General features: G+C 35.9%; 1 protein-coding gene across 2 annotated transcripts in view; it reads left to right on the top strand.

The window, feature by feature from the left end:
- ANKRD31 (ankyrin repeat domain 31) overlaps positions 1-19,967 on the top strand; it is a 62,678-nt gene that overhangs the window by 12,219 nt on the left and 30,492 nt on the right. For both annotated transcript variants that reach the window (XM_085566893.1, XM_085566892.1), the window contains exons 8-15: positions 2,629-2,768; positions 3,073-3,200; positions 6,269-6,448; positions 9,026-9,168; positions 11,617-11,761; positions 13,211-13,272; positions 15,944-16,094; positions 19,477-19,662. In XM_085566893.1, the coding sequence (XP_085423019.1) occupies positions 2,629-2,768; positions 3,073-3,200; positions 6,269-6,448; positions 9,026-9,168; positions 11,617-11,761; positions 13,211-13,272; positions 15,944-16,094; positions 19,477-19,662 (1,135 nt within the window). The remainder of the gene's footprint in view (positions 1-2,628; positions 2,769-3,072; positions 3,201-6,268; positions 6,449-9,025; positions 9,169-11,616; positions 11,762-13,210; positions 13,273-15,943; positions 16,095-19,476; positions 19,663-19,967) is intronic.

The following is a 19,967-nucleotide window of genomic DNA, read 5'->3' as shown; positions in this document are numbered from 1 at the left end:
GTCCGGTGGGGATTTCTTACACATGCATTTAGAAGTGTATTCATTGTGCTTAGTTCTGCCTATGCAAGACATACTGAAGAGGCATGTGTTTACATTCCTGTCTTTCTCTGAAGACACCAGTATATATGGATACAGCATGTGATCCTTCTTGTTTTCAGCTTCTTGTGCTGTGAAGGTGTTCTGTAACATGTCATTTTACCAATTTTACCAACACCAATACAAAATTATGGGTTGGAGCATGAAAGGAAAGCCATGTTTGGATTATAAACAGTGAGAGAAAAGGACAGATAGGAGATACAGATTTATGCTGCAGAGTATATTAAGCATCTCTTGTAAACCTGCAGCCTGATTCTTTGCTCTGTATTGTATTCGAATAACCTGGAGCTGAAAAATCAATGATCAGTCATGTAAAGCTGGCTATTTAAGGAAGTTATACAACCCACAATAGCATAAAGCATCCAAAAACTCTTGAGTTCATTCTGTCTTTTCCTAGTAGTATTAACAGAATGTATCAGCATGTAAATGTGGCACATTAAATGTGCCACAAAGATGGCTAATTTCAAGGTGCTGAAAGGTCTGTAGGCCAATTGTCTCAGAACCATACAAAGCTCTTTCAGTGACATATTGATTTCCGAAATTTGTAGCACAGCTGTGTGAAGATTAATGTATAGATTTACTCAAAATTGCAGTTAAAATTGAGAAGCAGTCTTGTGGAAATGGAGATCTCTACTCTTGTATCAAACAACAATCAACTTTATCTTTTCTTTGTGCCTTTATCTGGTGTTAAAGGCAGAAGGTAAGGAGACAAATTGCTAATAAAAACCCAGTTAATTAGTTAGTAACTGTTGAATTGTAGCAGTATACTGTTTAACGTGGTCTTTTCTCACCCTTCTTTCTTCAGAGTATTCTTGTGGGGAAACAAATATCCAACAGAGGAGAGTCTGTACTGGCTTGTAGGTGCAAACAGGATGCTGGATATACCAGATACTTTAGTATATGGTCTCTAATAAAGCAGGCATCGGTTTTTTTTTTTTGTTTGAAATGTTTCCTTCTTCTTCTCTAACCCTGCTCCCTTCACAGATGTGGATCCATGGAAAGTACAGCTATGATAGTTTTCTAAGCCAATATATTTGATTTTCCCCAGCTGCCATACAAGCATTAAGGTTGGGAAAGACCTTCGGGATCATCAAGTCCCACTGTCCAACCATGAACCACTGTGTTTACTACTAAGCCGTGTCCCTCAGTGCCACACCCACCTGTCTTTTGAACATTTCCAGGGATGGTGATTGCACCACTTCCCTAGTCAGCCTGTTCCGGTGCCTGGCCACACTTCTAGTGAAAAAAGTTTGCCTCATATCAATCAAAATTTTCCTCATACTCAAAGATTTCTCTGGCACAAGTACAAGCCACTTTCCCTTGTCCTATTGCTTTTTACCTTGACTAGCCCTCACCTCACTACAAACTTTTTTCAGGTAGTTGAAGAAAGCAGTAAAGGCACTACTGAGACTCCTTTTCCTCAGGCTAAACAACCCCAGATCCCATGTTAACATGCATTGTCTCTTGACCCAGAAGGACCACTTCTTAGAAGGCAATTCCCCTCTTTAGTAACCTGTCTACTAAATATATGGATTAAAAAAAAAAAAAGTCAGTGCATTCTTCATTTATGTTTGTATCACAAGAAAGGATTAACCGGTTCTCCTGCATCATTGTGAAAAAATTTCTATGCATGTGTGCTGAGGGTGTGTCTTAAAAGCTTTCAGCATTACTCAAGTGTGTAATAAACTAATGAGTACCCACATTTCAGGAGCTTGAGTGATACATAGCAGCATGTCACAGTTGCATAGCTAAAACAGTGAATAAACTCAAGCAACTCAAATTAACTACCATGTGGTGACCTGTCTTTAGGGTGGGATTAGAGTTAGTCTCTGGTATACATGAATCATTTAGGTTCCCCTTTGCACAATTTGGGATGAGGTGAATATCATCTCAGAGCAGCTCTTCCTCTTTACAAGTGGTGTTGTAGTGAGGATGCCTCGTGTCATCTACATGCCTGGCTTTTGGAAGGTTGAAAGTAGGTGAAGTGAATCTCAGCTGTAGTGGCTGTAGCTCAGGGATGGTTTATCTTTAGAAATACTGCTCAGCTGGGAGTTACTGAACTTTAGGTGAAACATGGATCTCACCTAATGTAAATTTTTAGGCTTCTGCAGCAGTGAGATAGTATGGGCTATTTTAAGACATCTCAAGTATCATTTTTTAGGACAGGAACTCATGTAATAGGAAACTGAAATTAATCTGTTGTAATTTCAAATGTCCAATCAAATAACTTTCAGATAGAACAAATTTTGTTGGCTGTCATCCAGTCTAGATTTATATTTTCAGTTGTGATTCTGAGTAGCCTAATTCTCTTGGTTAATTCTGCCAGGAACACATTGTATGGCATAGTATTTCAGGATTACCTCTCCTGTGGCAGCATCTGTCTTTCATACCTGTAAGATTCCAGTTATTCACTTAAGCAATCCCTCAATTCTCTGTGGGCATACAATTTTAGAAGGAGTATTCTTGGAGCTCTTTTCTCTATTTTAACTTCATGGCTACCAGTTGTGTCTGTTATTTTGTTTTTGGTCACAGCCTGTGGGTGGTCAGCAGAGAGAGGAAGAAGTAATGTCTGATTACTTGGATGCCACCTTTAGTGAAAAACAAACTGGTGAGGGGCATTCATATTCAGTGGAGCCTGCAGCATGTGCAGAAACAGCCCAAACAACATCAAGGTAAGTGAGACCTCCTCAGGAAAGTACAGAGCTTATTTCCTCTCATCACCAAATATAGAAGAAACAGCAGGAATGGCTCACAGTGGCAGTATAAAAAGAAACAAAGCAAAGCATTTTGAGTATGAGAAATCTATGCATATTAATTCTTAATTTTTTTTAATCTATTATTGTAATAGATACAATGCATGTGGAGTACTCATTTGTCATGTGAATGACTGTAAATATATTAATTTTCTTATCTCTACTGTAAACACTGATTTATATAGGGAATACTTTTGTTGATTCTAAGCAAATCTCTTGTCAGTCTTGTCAGCAAATCTACTTCTGAAGACAAGCAGGATTTTGAAAGCATCATATGGCAAGAAATAATGCTGAATGAGTATGCAAAAGCTAATCAGAGGAGAAGGAGCAAGAGAATTGATGAAAAACAGAGTAAGTTACTCTGTTTTTATCATATAGATATTAGTTGAACAACTATACTGAATCAAATATAATTCATAATTTTTCCAATATACTGTGACGTGGTTTTCTTTTAAAAATACAGTATAAACATTCATTTTAATAATTAAAGTTATTGATAATTCCCTTCTTCTGTAAACCCTTATATTAGTAACCTAACAGTTAACTTGTTTGCATAAGAATTGAGATGTTTTTCAGAATGCAATTTTTATTTGTATTTTATATAAAAAAAAGGTGGTGTGTACTGAAAAGGTAAAGATAATTGGTTTTTTGCAGAATGAAAAGGTAGATCTTGAGCTACATTTGTTTATCCTTCTGCCATTTAGTGTTCTGTGTGCAAAATCATAGTCAGAGCAGTGCCATCATTAATAATTGACCTATACAAAACAGTTTATTCTATTTTGAAAACCTGTTGTTGTTACCCTGTCTGCAGGAATACAGGGCCTTTACTACCACAGAGCACTCTTTTGAAGTATTTTTACTTGCAATAAGCTTTGTTAGAGAGAGAGATTGCTATTTTTCATCCTTTGAAGGTACATGCAGAGATGTTCTTGACCTTGCAAGGAATTTTCTGGGAGAATAAAGAATTTCCTCACTTAATTGTTCACTCCAGCACCTTTCAGATTAGGTCTTATCTGTTGGATTGATTTGTTTTTGTTTGCGTGTTTGTTGATACTTTTTTTTTTTTGTTTAAGTCCACTCAGGGGTTTGTCCATTTAACTACAATCATTTAAATATCTTACGAAGTTTGTAAGCATTTGAACTGCAACAGCTATGTAATAGATCTTAAAAAACATGAACTCCACCTCCAGTTAACAGGATTTAATTCTCTTCTGCAGGATTTTAATTTCTCACAGTGGAAGCACCATTTTGATGAGATTTAAAGTTGAATGACTAACTGCTCATCTCTTTCAAATCAACTTACTAGTTTCCAGTCAATAAACAAGTTACTGATTCTTTGGCATGGTTTCTGCAGAAAGACTTGCACTACCTATAGAGGTAGCTTCATGGTAAACCAGTGTAGCAAGCTTACCTCCCTTTCACATCAGACTTTTCAAGAGCCTATGAGTCATCTTAGTTTGGTAATTCAATCTAGAAACCTTCCCATAATAAGTTTTAGTTTGGGTCTGCATGTGTCACTTGTTCTGTACAAGGTCAGCCACAGAGAAAGCTCTAGGGAAGGCAAGTGGAAGTAATGGGAAATAGATCCCTTCAAGGAAGATTTTAATGAGGTAAAGTGCAACATATAAAACTGTACTTGATTCTGTTTATGTCTTTGCAATTTAATCCCTCCTGAACTGCTTGACTTGTTTAGAGCAACTTTGACTAGTGACTGTTTGTCTTAAATGATTGACGTCTTACAAGGCTGGACAGCAGAGAAGGACTGTGTGCTCAGCTGAGGGAAGCCTCTATGTATTCAATTCTAAAAATCTATTCAGTCAAGAATTTAAGAATGTTTGTAATTAGTCAAGGCTCACAGTGTATTGCAATGCACAAAACACCAGGCTGTGTGAGTTACAGCTCTAGAAGAGCTATGGGTTTAATGTCTATTTCTGGTGATGCCAAATTGATTTTTGCTTTTTTTTCCTCCATACGTTCTCTTTATTCTTTACACATATATTTGTAACTCCATAGCCCATTATTGTATTAATAGTTAGCCCCACTACTTTTCCCTAACTTTTCTGATAGGAAGAAAAACAAAATGCATTCCAAAGGCTCCAACCTGGGGGTCTAAGGCCTGTATCCTATCTTAGTTCTTCATGGGAGCCAAGGTTGAAAACAGCTCTTTGAGAGACACATTTTCATAAACAAAGTTTACTTCCTATCTGGGGTGAAAGGATTCAGAAAAGGATTGAACTGGGCAGGAATTACCTCACTGTTTATGTCTCTAATTGAGGATTTTAGTCAGTTATGTTAATTTGCTAAAGTTTATAAAACTTTATTTACCCTGTGCGGGGATGTGCATTTTCCTTATCTGCCCCCAGAGGCCTCCAATAAAGATCAGCCTTTATATTATCTCCTATACTAATATTCACTCAAAAGTGTGGTTTTTTCATTTCTAGTTCTTTAAGGCATCACTGGCACCTGGATGGAGTTTTAGGACCTCCGAGGCACACCTGCTACAGTTTGTGGAGAGGAGCAATATATATAATCCTATGAGTTTTTATAAGTAGATTAATTAATGACCTAGGCCTAGGCACTATGTTTATCTTCAAACTATTCTCCTGTTTTTTCTTCCCTTCTTTCTTCCCTCCTTGTTTTTCATCAGAGGCAGTACCCAGGATGCTGTTCTCCACAGTTTTAAGGGATGTTGAAATCACAGTGCTGGTGAAGTACAGAACAGTTCATCTGTATATTGGAAATAATTTAAACCAAGTTGAGAACTGTCATGACTGCATAAAGGGAGTTTTTTTGTTTTGTTAAATACTAGATTAACATTAATAGCAGTCTCTTTTAAATTTTACTTTTTACATTTAGACCTCATATTCACCTTTCACTCGTTGCAGAAATGACTGAGCTGGTTGTGAAGTAATGAAAAATGAGAACCTGAGAGAGCTAATCTTAATCCTAGTGTAAATACTTGCCTACGAAACAGAGGTTTTAAAAGATAAATGAGTAAAAAAGATTGGTGGATAAAGTTGACTTTTAAGAAAATTTAAATTACTGAATTACTTAAATAGTCGCCTTATTTTGATTTAAATGCTGAATAGTGATTTTATTATCCATTGGGAAGCAATGCATCTTGCAAAAATGTAATTAGAAAAGAAAAATTCTGAAGTTAAAACATTTCTACATAACCTTTTTTCTGTGTGTTTAATTTCAGTTGGAATTTTGTTATCTAATTCACTGTGACATCTTTTATTAAATGGCATTATTATTCAATTTGTGATTTATTTTTTTTTGAGATTTTCATTTTTGCTAGATTTATTGAACATTTGTTCCTTCAGGAAGCGTATTTACTAGCTTTGATACAAACTGAAGCCAAGATAAGAGAAAAAAGATACTTCTCCATACAACAGATCTTTTACATTATTTTTCAGGACGAGAAGCCTTTGGTAGGAATTCCATAAATCCAGCTTGCCCCCTTTCACTTTCAACAATCCACAGGAAGAATGTGTATGGTGAGAACTTACTACATAGAGCTGTTATTCACCAAGACATAAACCTTGTACATAGGATAATAAAAGCCGGTGGAAATGTAAATGCTCAGGATTATGCCGGTAAGTTGCAATTGTACTAAAATACTATTTTCAGAACAAGTGCCTGTCTAAAACTAATAAAAGCATATATTATGAGTTTGTGCAGTGGACAAGACTGTAAGTTTGTGACTGATCAGCTGATTATTAAATTTTTATTGGTTAGCTTAGTACTTGTTCATGGGAAAATATGTAGATCTAGATATAAAAGTATGCAAGAAAAGAAAATTTTGAGGGAGAAGTTAAGCACTTGAAAAAGTTTCAACATGATGCAATTAGGTTTACATGCCTTAGTTCAATGATTCCATGCATGCTTATCACAAAACAGTGATTAAATAATTAACTTCATAGGTCTTAAAGTTCTTACAGTCTTTCCATATTGTATGAGGAGCTAGGATTTCAAAACTGTCCTGTGGGGAATAAAACCCCCACATTCTGCAGTTATAGGTTATCACATAACGCAGGCATATAACAGACCAGAATTAAGGCTGAAATTCTCTTTCTTCTGGAATATATTGAGAGATAGATTGGATCAGCAACAAATCTCAGATTTCTACAGCAGAGGCATTTGAGCTAACAGAGTGACTTGTAATATGTACTAACATAATATGTGCTGGAGGCAGAGGAGAAAATATTTTGTTGGTGGGGTTGAAAGCTCTGTGTTGACAGCTGAGAAGTGCTGATAATGTGGGTTCAGCTGCAGCCACAGTAGGTAAGTGTACTAAAGTGCAGGGTTCTAGAATTTGGGGTAACAGCTGCTTTCTTTTTCTGCCTTCACAGATTTTGCTAGGCCACCATTTTTTCATCCCACAGACTCTGGCTGTTGTAGTTTTTTTTGTATGAAAGGAGCATAGCTGCACAAAATACCTTTTAGTTACACTCCTTGAAGAGACAAGAGGTTGACCTGACCCTGCTTCTTTTGTTTTCAGTGAGGCAGGTGTAATCAGAAAGAGGTGCACTTAATAGACTTGTATCATTTTGGCACACACTTTCATCTTGGTTTCTTTGGGTCATTGTTCTGAATATTATATTCTGCCTCTATGTCTGCTCTCCTCCTTTAAAGCTTCGCCCCAGTGAAGCATAGAATAGGATATGATACCTTAGCCTACTATTTTTTCCTTATTCCTATTCTATGCTTAACTGGGGGGAAGCTTTAAAGATATGGATATCTTAGATAAGATATCCAGCTAAGATAAGATATCTTAGCTAAGATATGGATATCTTAGCCTAGTATTTTTTCCTTATTCCTAAGCTATTGTAACCTACTTTAGTACCTGACTGAGTTTTTGGGATCTTCTGTTGTTTTCTTTGGGTTTTTTTTCCTCCTTTTTATTTCCTGGACATCAGCATGTAGGATTTGGCCAGCTTATTAAAGATACTGTCTTGTGCTCTGATTTGGAGTCTTGACTCACATTGTCCTGAGGGATCTGAGAAACAGTTACACTGAAACTTGTGTTTCTCTATTCTCCAAATCAGGAGCATGCATAGTGTCCTCGCAGACTCATGTTGCTAATCTCTAGTGATTATTAATTAAATGTGTTGCAAGTGCATTTTTTCCCAGTCTTATTATTAGATCGGGTAGAGGATACTTTTTACTGAGGGAGATATTAGTACATTCCCCTAAATGACATTTTTTATTATCTCTTTAACAGATTTCATAACAAACTTGGTTACTAGGAATATACAATATTCAGGGTTGGGTTGCGTATAAAAGAGCCTCAAGAGTTTCTCTCTAGTGAAATTAAGATGATTTTGCTTAATGGGACTGAAAAAATCTTACTAAGCCTTATTAAGTCACATATTTAATATGTGAATTAGGCCCTGACAGATTTCTAATAATGGAAAATTGTTGAAGAGCAAAACTATCCATCAAAGTGATCTTCTGGAGGCATGCTAGTTTCAGTGCTGGAAGTTAGGAAGTGGAAAGTCTTCTGTGTTTTTCCCTTATGTCTCTCACCCTACATATTTTAGGACCTGATGCATGATTAGGCTAAGCCCAGTTCAAAGACTTGCAAGCTTCTTTTGATATTCCATATTTTTCCTAAACAGCTCCTTCATAGAGTAGAATTCATGTGATATCTTGTTTTTTTTCTATATAACTGGGTGTGAATATGGAATTTCACTAGGGATTTTTCATTTATTTGAACACTCAAACAATTCTTGGATGGTCTTAGAAACATTTTTGCTTGGTAGTAAATAATTCATGTCTTTATTTTGTCACTTCTTTCTTGCTTACCCTCTTCAGCATAGCCATGTAAATAAAAGAGATGCGGTGAAAAATTACCTTGTCCAGGAGAAATTACTAAAGTATGGGCTGAATAATTTTTATTCTCTCCTTTCATAACAGAACTATCAGATTTTAAACTAATGTTGTTACAGCAGCATCTACTTCCTCAGTAGATGCCAATTTTGTCAAAAGTATGAGATCTCCCAACCCTCGTGACATTCTCATAAACATTTCTTCATACATCCTACTGGAATGCATCCGTTTTTACCATTTCAATATACTCTGTGAAGTCTTCATCAGAGACACAACATAAAAGTGACATAAATGTCTAGAATTTTTTTCACTCAAATGTGAAATATATGTTTTTTTTGTAGGCTTGACTGCGCTACATATAGCAAGTGTGGAAGGATTTTATCGGATAGCAAATCTGCTTTTGAAAGCAGGAGCTGATGTTAATGCTACACAAAAGGAACAAATAACACCCTTGCAAGATGCAGTTAAGGAAGGCCATTATGAGGTATATTCTGAATTGAACCCAAAGTATGATTTAGGAATAGAAATTATTGTTGTTGAGTCCAGAAGTCACATAATGTTTTTGTACAGGGCTGGTCTTTTTAGATTATAGGTAAATTCAGAAGCTTGCAAGTTCTCTCTGCCTGATTTCTATTCAAACCACTACATGCTTAACAAGATTTGTCCAAAAGAAAAAAATTTTTCTATATGTTTCATACAATGGTTGTACTACTCAGGAGTAGATTGCTACTGTTTAATACTACTTCATTCACTGATTTTGTAATCACCCTGCAAAGTAACTTCTGATTTGAGCAGTCTTCTGGACTATTAATGACTTGTTTTCATGATTTAGGAGTCATGGATATATGGCAGGTCATCACAGTCACATATGCACACCCATGCATTAACACAGAGCATGGAGGATTATGAAGACAGCCTTATAATTTGTAGGGTCTTAGACTGAATGCTAACTGAATAGTCAGTTTGATTTAATGGTAAAATTTCTTGCCAAATGCAGTGGTTTCATAAGCCTGTGTCAGAATTGCAGATCCTCTTTCAGTCATAGTGGTCACCTCCACCTGCCTGTGCATGTTCCTAGGGCGGCCCAAATTCATGTAGGAGTTCTGTGTATGCCTTTTATTTGCTGGCAGTTTTTTCCTAAAAAGCTACATTTATGAAAGAAAAAACTGCATAAGGACCAGCATATATGCTGCCTAATTCTTACTGATTTCCAATATTTTAAAGGGTGTTTTTTTGTGGGGTGGCTAATAAATTTTATTCCTGAGCATTTGGTCTTTTTCACAACTGACATGAGTTTTTTTCTCCTGGAAAAATCTGGAGCAAAGAGAAAAGGTGGACTTTTGGTTAATAAGTTTTTGTGAGACTTTGAGAGCCCAAATAATTTTTTCTGAGACTTGAGAGGCCCAAGAATAAATTGCAGCTTGTAAATCACAGACTGTTCCACGTTCATGAAATATTTCTGAGTTTTGTGGCTCTACCTAAGATACCTATGGTTGTGGATGAAAGACTCTTCATCTCTTCTGGTAATACTTAGGGGCCAGCAACTTGAGTGATATTGGAAGAACACTGATCTCAACTATGTCACTCGGGGCACACAAGACCATTCAGCACAGAGCTGAGTTAAAGTTATGCAAGTTGGTATATCCAGAGAGAATGGTACTACATGGTGGTGCTGTATTTACTTATTGCTCTCTTTACTCAGTAGCAGTGAAATTGTCTTAAATTGTAGTGGTCTGTTGCATTCTATTTTGTTGTTTTTTTGACTAGCAACAAAATAGTGATAGTGATTCAGTAATATAACTTTCAGTAACATGGTATTTATAACTGTTTTTCAAAGCTACCTTCTCTGTGTGAAGTTATTACTGTGGATTGGAAACACAACTTTTGACTACTTTAGCATTTTCTGTACTTGCGATATGCAAAATCAATTTGTTTCAGAAAAATTGGTAAGTGTAGGAAAGATTTTCTTGTGGTCTAGTTAAAGCGGGAAGCATACATGTGGTGATACTCTCAATGATTCTGTTATGGAACAAGTGTTCTCAGTGTTATTGGTTGAAAAAATCTAAAGACATAGGACAACTTGTGAAATCAAAAGGGGCTTTTGCTACCAGCTGAACCTTTTTTATTTTACTCTGTTGTTAAGAGAATGTATGAGTTAGGAAAACTTCTTTAACACTTTTCACATTAGCAATCTGATTAGAAGTAATGAGGGACTTGAACATGCAGGTGAAGGATGTGAGTCAAGTTCAATCTGAAAGGACATCCGATGCTGAAGAAATAAATGTGGAGTACAAGTAAAATCACACTAATGCTGGAATAAGATTGCAGAGTTACCCACAGAAATGAAATAATCAGACTGTAAATTTCCCGTGTCTTAAAAAAGTACTTTGCAAAGGTTGATGGAACATTTTGCTAAAGTGGTAATTTCTTGAGTAATAATAGATTCAGGCTTTATATTTGTATAAAAATTGTAATGTTAGCAAGACCCTCTGAATGTGTTTCATTTGAGCAGATATATGTTGTACATCAGAAATAGCTGTCAAAACTTCCCTTGCAGTCACAGGAGTCACAATAGACATATCTAGCGCATAATTTATTTTCTCCTAAAGTAGATATCCTAGATGGATAAGCTGACTCGAACCCTAAATTACCTGTTTTCTGACAATTAAGAGCTATGGGAGGATGAATCCTACCCTCTGTTTTGAGAGACCTTGTTTTAATGGCAGCAGGTTAATAACTGGAACAATTTATAAAAATAATAGGACTATAGGATAATGATGCCTCTAGGGGAATGCTTGGTGTGAATGAGCTAAAATAAAGAGAGATTTTATTTTAGTTGCTTGTGTTGTCAAGTACAAGAGAGAGAAGTTTGTATAAGGATTCTGAAAAATACTATCAGAAAATAAATTATCTGAAAAACATATTTTTCTAGGTGGTGAACTTATTACTTTGGTATGGGGCTGATCCCTTACTAAAAAATCAGATGGGAAGGTGTGCATTAGAAGAAGCTTCTGACCCATCTATGATGAAACTTATTAAAAGTTATTTGGCAAAATCCAGAAGACACTCAAAAGCAGGTAGGAAAGAATTACTATGACATTCTCAATGGAGAAATTTAGAACATCTGTTGAATTATATTTCCTTAATTACTGCTAGTACCTCTATGGCCTTCATTGTCTGATGCCTTGAGTTACCAGTGAGCACTCCTTACCCTCTGCAGTTGCTGTACATTGACAAAGTCTAAATATCCAGCTCTTTCTTGGGCTGGAGTTAGATGTGGAACACAATAGATATCTACCTAAATGGAAGATGCACCACTGCTTGACTTACTGATGGATGAGATAGGTTTAGAGGTAGAGATAAAATTTGGTTTTGAAGTGGCACAAAGTCTTGAGTTTTGAAGGATCCATAATAGAAAATATAAGAAACTACGATTAACTCTAGAACATCGGGGTTACCAAGCCTTAACTGCTGTTATGGCTGGGTACAGGAAAATATTGCTATAGGTAACAGCAAGTTAGTTTGCAAGGAAAAAGTTGGATTAGAGCTAGCGATCAGCTAAGGAGAGAGTTGGGTCTTGTACATTCTTGGGAACTTGTGAAGTTATGAAGAAAGTTTAGAGGAGGCTGTTTGATCAGAAGCAGGTACAAAGTAAGCCTTGGTTACAGCGAGGATTAAGACCGTGGACATCCATGTGCCAGTGTGGGCTGTAAGATGTTTAAGTCAGGAGTCCCAGTCCCTCAGACTATTATCCATTACTGCTTTTTGACATGGGTGGCAATAAAGCTCTAACATGTAATCCAGGGATAATCAGCAGACTTCAGACTGGTAATCTTTTCCTCTGTTCTGCCAGTTGTGAGCAGGGACATTGGAAGAAGCAGGCAAGCCCAGTCTGTTATGGCATGACTCTGTAGCCAATGTCACTGCCACAATTCTGGGTTTTTCGGTAAAGGGATGGTCTGGATATCCCCAGGCCTTTTGGTGTCAGGTGGCATTCACCTTTTTTAGAGAAGGAAGAGGGTCTTTGCTCATAAATTAGCAGGGCTCATTGATAGAGCTCAAAACTAGACTTGAAGGGAGACTGAGATAATATCAGACTTGCCCATGAGAAGCTGTAAGGTAACATGAAGATTAGATAGGAGGGGTGCTAGTGAGGACTCTTAGCCTGCTGCTCTGAGGTTCTTTGGGTCTCCTGAAGCACACTTGGAGTCTTACAGAGAGGAGCCAGAGGTTATGCTATATTTCAAAAAGCATTGCTCAAGACACTAACCATCAAGAAAATTTGAAACATGGTTTGAACAAGAGGCTATTTGCAACAAAGATTAGACTCCAAAATTTGATAAATATTTAAATCTTTATATGTTTTAGATTCCAATAAAACCCTTATGGGATTAATAATTTTTCTTGAAAGCTAAATATTTTAAGTAATGTTATGTGCAGTATTGCAGACATGAGATGGTATATATGTAAAGTAAATTATGATCTCTTCAATTATGGTTTCTTTCTGTCTTTCATTTTCATTTCAGGTGGAGATGATTCAAAGAACATGTTAAATACTCAGTGTGTAGAAGATACAAACCAGCGCCAGGTACATCTTTACAAAGAAATCTGATTTGATCATAAATTGTTAAGAGTTTGCTGACAGTCTTCAGTAAACTAAAGCAGATGACTGCTTCTGAAGTTTGTTTCAATTCTAGCACACAATGTACTAGATGTGTCCAGTAGGGACTGAGAGTGATAGTCAGTAGTACTTGGGATAAGGTACAGCCTGATGAGGATGCAAAACAGAGAGGCAGATGTCTCATGGATGGTGGTTCTTGCTTTTTTTACAAGTGCTGCAGAGCTAATTACAGGAAGCATGGTACATCAGTGCCTGTTTGTACTTGCAGAAAGCTTACTGAAACTGCCATTTTTTGCCTGGCTTGTAGCAGTAGGATAATTATGTCTTGCCTCTGTGTAGCGTAACTTGTGCTGGGCTTTGAGAGGAGAGAGTTGGAAAGACTTGTTGCAGGGGTTGCACAATTATGTTGTGAGGTCTCAATAGGATGAGGGAGCTGGTGCCTCATGTGAAGACAAGCCACTGGGATCAGTCACTTGTGCTGGTGTTTGCACAATAGTGCAACAGCTTTTAGCATTAGGAACTGCATTTTCTCTCTCTGTTTTCTTCCTTTCAACAGTGGTAAGAGATAATATCTGAAATTTAGAATGTAGTGTGCATAGATACATCTTTTCGAGCTTTTGAAGTTTTATGTGGTGATGATAACTGTCCTTGTTACTCACAGTTGTGCAGTCTATGCATCCTTTGAAATGTTATGGTGTAACAGCATCCATGGTGTATAGTCTTAGATTATGCTTTAAAACATTAAATTATTGATAAAGATGGTGCTGTAAACATTTAATTATGTAAACATATTACTGTAGATTTGTAACTGTTAATTTTAATAGTTGTGTCAGATGTTGCAGTGTATGTTCTGGATCTGTCTCCAGACGTAAATTAATCGGAAGGATAATGCTAGATAGTCACTGGCCTTTGGACCAGCTATATTTTGAGATTATCATGAGTTAATTCTGTGAGGTTTTGATGTGTTATTTACCCTTCTTTATAATTTCTTGGAATAATTGCAGACAGGCTTGTCAGAAATGTGAAACTAGAGCTCTGGTTTATGACCAGAGAAACAAGACAGTTTTAAAGGCAGATCATTAATTCATACTCATTCCATTTTCAAAAATAAATACAGGTTTAAAGTGCTTCAGTAATATTTATTGTTGTATTTTGACCACAAATTTTTACATTATTATACATATGTTTCTTAGTTCCTCAATTTCTTAGTACTTCAAAAAAGCAGCATAGAGGAAATCAGTTAATTTAATAGCAGCACAATTTTCTTTTAGTATATAATAAAGGAATTTATCAGAAAATGAAGTTAATTATATGGCCTGTTTTGGAGATAGAATCAAATCAATCAAATCCAAGTGTACTTTAACATGATAATACTGGAGCATCAAAGGAAATCTTGCTAAAAATGAACAAAGCAGAAGAACAAATTTGGTGAAAAGCACAGTAATAAATCTCTTAGGAACCTTTCTCTGAAGACAGAAAAATTGTAAAGTAAAACAACAAGATCAAAAAAGGCTATTCTTACTGTAGAGGCTACAACAACTATTCAGAAATAATATCTCATGTCATATGGACTTCAGGTATAGATCCCTTTACAATCCAAGGAGCTTTACAGAAAGTATATTTTCCTCACAATGGACCTAATGAAATGGGCCAGACTTTTGCTGTATCTGTTTATAATTGTCACATCCCACTTAATATTGTAGGGAAACTGAGCTGTCAGGTGGTATTGCAGCAGGAATGTAATTCAGCAATGGTAGAGTGAAAATTCATTTGCAGAATAAAAGGGCAGCGCTAGTGGAAGATCCGCAACTTCTTTGTAAACTGGAGATGACCAATTTGTATAATCTCACATTCATGGTTTGTGGAGACAAAGTGTGTGCATAACATTCTCAGACTGTTTGTTGGAAAATCGCAGCTTTACAGGGACAGGGCAACTGAGAGGAGTTTTGAAAGATTTAATTCCATTATCAGTCTCATAGAAGGGTGACACAAGAGATGTAAGGCACTACACCATTGTGTCAGAAGCTAACCTACTTCCTGGTTACAATACCTTATAAATGCTTTTCAGCATATTATCTTGTGCCACGCAATGCTGCTAATATTTCTAACACAAATCACTTTTTATTTTGCCCCACCTGTTTTTGCTACAATGCATCTTTCATAGTTCTAATTCTCAAAAATATCTGGTCTTTTTGCAAGGCCATCTATTGCAGTCTCTCTCTCAACAATATAATCTCTATTCCATGGCCTTTCTTAGTCAGCACACCTTATCGCAGAGTTTGCATACAGATATACAAGACTGTGTGAGCTTTCAGTCAGGTTTTGAGAATCCTTTACAAGTCCATTTCTCACAACTGTCTATTTAAGAGCACTTGACTCTCAGTCAATACTGATTTGCTTTGACTTCCTCTCACAATGTATCTGTTTTAAAGTTACAACAGGATGTGACAGGGATCAACACAGTCTCATGCATAGTAACAGTAGTAGTTTGAGTGACAGGAGTCTAAATATCACTATGAGAACACCTTCAGAATGATTTTTGCAAAACTTGACAAATCAAGTGTAATCTGATGTTAATGGAAATAAAATGAATGGATCAGCCCTGAGTTTAAAACTCTCTTTGCCTTTGTTTTGATAGACTGAGGAGTTAGAACCAGCATGTGCAAATCCTCAGAAGACAAGCCAAAAAGCAAAGTCAGCCTCATATTCCAGTAGCAGCAATAAGAAGCTTTCATCTAATCAATCAAAATTGCGTCAAGCTTCAGAACAGCAAACATCTAAGAAGTCAGGTGAAAAAGTTAATACTTTATAAACCAGTGGAGTTTTTTTTTTCTTTCCAAATGTACATGAGGAAGGCTTTTTAAAATATATGAGGGAAAGTTTGACAAGAAATATATAGCATGAGCAAATACTTTAGTGCATACCTAAATAGTTCCAGAAATATCTGTGCTCCATTTTACAGAATGCACTTTTTTGTTTATGCTACATACATCAATATTTCAGCATTGTGGTTGAGGGGATGCAGGATTATAAGTGAGAACTTAAAGTTTGTCCTTACTTAAGTATGTTATATAAACAGTATTTAAAATAACATTTGATTGGTCTTTAGTTAACTGTTTTATGTGTCACAGATCAAAGAACAGGGTTCTCCATATATTTGGCATGCAAAGTTCAATTTATATTTTATAGAATATGATAATATATAGAATATAGCCTTATCAGGCACAAATCAGCATAGACTCTGTACTGGTACCTTTGGGTTATCTGTAGTATAGATACTTCCATGAGAATAACTATCTAGCATCCTCCAGTAGTTGTGTTCTCTTCTGCCTGCACATGCAGTTTTTTGTTTACCATTTTCATCCCCTTTCTAAGATTTGCATTTATCTTGTAGCCTTACGATCATGATAGGGCCCTGCTCCAACTCAACCTCTAAATATATTCACTTACAGATTTTTTTATAAAGCTGGCACTCATCATGTTTAGTTTGGTTCTTTCTGGAGCCAGAGAACCATGCTACTCAAGACTTGCTAAAACCAGAACCTGTAGTTCTGATAGGATCCCTCCCCTCTTAAAACCTCTTATGCCTCCTATTTGTGCCATTATGATTTTAAAAAGCTTTGTTTCAAACATGTGTCTTATATTTTGGTCTCCTCTGGGATAGCATATCCCAGGCTACTTTTTTCCTCATAAGAGATTACTCAGGTAATATTTTATTTGATAAAGTCAATTATTCCCTTCATACCAGGAGAGTGTTGCAATTTCAGTGGTGGTGAAAGAAAGTATAGCCCTTCATACAGTTGCAAGCCATAATAAATTTGGAGTCCAGGACAATGGCACTCAGATTGCTGTAGAAATAAAGTCAAAAATGGGATGATGTTTTCTGACTTGTGGGGTTTTCAGATTTTTTGCTATCCTACACTTTTTTGTCATTAACAGGCCTTTTTATCCCATCTGATTGTTTCTATGTCCCACTGGTCTTCCTTATATTATTCTATTATTGAATAAAAATATTTTCTTCACAAGTGACACAGTGTCACTTTCATCTACAGTCAATCACTTACTAGGCTCTGAACATTTCCATTCTGCTTATACAGAAGGAAGGTACAAACAGCTTACTTCTCTACTTATAGTTCAAACTATGGAAATAATTTTCATAGACCCATGGGGAGGTATTGAAGGACAATGTCCTTGAAGTTGTGGAGGTATGTCAGCCTAATCCAACCTGATTGCTAGTTACAGTAATCTCTTAATTTTATCTTTGTACTGTGTTGACTGGACTTTGTATTTGCCAAGATTTGGATCTTTCCTTCTTGTGACCCACCTGGCAATGCATCCCACAAAGAACCAGTATTTTTCAATTCACAAACCAATGTCCCATCATGCTTTTGCAAATGTTTCCTAACAGCCATGAAGCAAACTGTTGTGCATGACAATTTAACTGGAAAACTTTGCAATTATTTCTGTTCACTTGCAGCCAATATTGCTAAGGTTCATTAGCTTAATGGGCTGTTGTGTGCCCATTTTTTTCTTCAACATCTCTAAAAAATCCCTAGGACATTCTCCCATGAATCAAAAGGAAAGAAAAGGAAGAATCAGAAAGTGGATGATTGCTTTGGGAGTTCAGAAGCTTTTAGACAAAAGACAATACATTATCTCATGGTAAAGTAGGTCTTAGATTAGATGAGTATTTTAATAATGTGATGCTTTTGTGCACTCTAGAATCTCAAGTTTTCATTTAGAAAAGGAGGTCTTGAGTTTTCCTTGTTGCCAATGCAGTGTAGGCCAAGCAATGTCAGTGCAAAGAGGGTTGCCTGAATGCTTTCTCACAGGTTTGAACAGCCTATAGTAAGCTCATTTAAAACCAAGATGGGTATATCCTCACTGTATGTCTGTCTCTGCTATCACTTCAGTCTATCTTTCATGTTCTTCCAAATAGTCTTGTATAACAAGCTCTGTAGTTTACTTTGAATGAAACTTCGGTTATGGAAGATGTTTGATACTAATGGATGACGCTGACTGAAAATATTTGAGAAAAGAGCTTGTTTAATGAGATGAGGAAGACACAGCAACTAATTGTTCATAGGAATAAAAGGAAAAAAATATCATGGATAAGAGTTGGGGAATGCTCATTGAAAACTACACTTCTGTGTTCTTTGAATAAATTATATATTTTTAAGAAATCAGAGAAAGAACATAGTAAACTTTTAAAATATATCTGAGTAGTATGTTATTGTAATAAAAGGAACAGGAGTTTAAAAAATTTAGCATGGATGATAAAGCTTTAGAAGATTTATATATCCTGTCCCTTTGGTACCAGTTTGAAGAGGGGGTTGTCTCTATATGCATAAGTACTTTGTTAATCTCTTTTTTCTATTGTATCTCTTAAAATTTTGTAGATTTGTAGATTTACCTGAAGCTTCAAAATTAGAACCTCTCTGCTTTGTGAACCAATAAGGAATAAATCAAGTTTATTTGCAATTATGGGTCCAGTTGTGCACAGGTTTAAATGACAGATTATCTATGCCACTAAACATTACTCAAAGACTTGCAATATTGTAATCTACAGAAGTTTTTCACATCATAGCTGTAAAAACAAACTTTTTGTGTATGTATATATATAATATTCATCAAGTTTTATATATATATATATCTATACATCTACGTACATACATACATACATACATACATATATATATATTTTTTTTTTCCTGATACAGAATTAGGAACTGATAAGGAGTGGTGCAATAAAAAGTCTCCACTTTTAAAAATAGTTTTTTATGTATTTTATGTGTGTAGTTTATATATTTAGCAGCTTGGTAACTTGAAAGCAGTCCATGGAGAAACCTAACATATTCACTACCTCTATATGGTATAAAATTTTAACCTTGTTACCGTTCTTGTGGCTTCCTAATTTGTTATACCCTTGTTGAATCATTTAGGTTTTAACTGGAGATTCTTAAGTATAAGATGTGTTGTCATGTGACCTGTTGCACAGGACCTACCACTTTTTAGCTTTTTGCTACAGTCAGTTAATGTTATTGAAAAATTAAAGCAACAGTATTACAAACATTTACAGTAAGTCAAATTAATTATGAAGTTTAATTTTCTGTTTATACTTAAGCATTTTTTGTGAAAAAAATTTCTAATGAACACCCAGTATCTGTTTAGTATCTACCAGGGAAAAAGCTGCAATTGTATATGGTACCTGTAAGACAAGAGTTGGGAGAAATACGAAAACTAGGAGAAATGGAAAAGGGGAAACTCAGCTGCATATTGCTGCTAAGAGAGGAGATGTGTCTTTGGTGAAGACTCTAATATCATCTGGAATTTCTGTCAATGAACAGGACTATGCAGGTTTGGAAATTACTTTCTTGTGAGCTTGTTTTACACTACAATTTTTCATAATCTGTAGTATAGACATGTTTATATAGTTTGCATCCTTTCAATAAAATTATTGATTTTTGGCTTAAAATTTTGAAGAGGAAAGGAAGTCATTAAACAAGTGCAAGCACACTGAATGAATATATGGCTTTCATGTCAGTATGAAGGTAATGCAGACTGTTTCTCAGAAGGGTCTTTTTACTCTGCTGGAGAGCATGTTTCCAGAGGTGTGTACAGAAGTAAACTTCAAAGTTTGGTGGAGCTTATGTGCATCGGTA

The sequence above is a fragment of the Lonchura striata genome, chromosome Z (assembly GCF_050655825.1).
Source record: "Lonchura striata isolate lonStrDom1 chromosome Z, ASM5065582v1, whole genome shotgun sequence".
NCBI lineage: Eukaryota > Metazoa > Chordata > Aves > Passeriformes > Estrildidae > Lonchura > Lonchura striata.
This window is presented reverse-complemented; position numbering and strand designations above follow the sequence as displayed.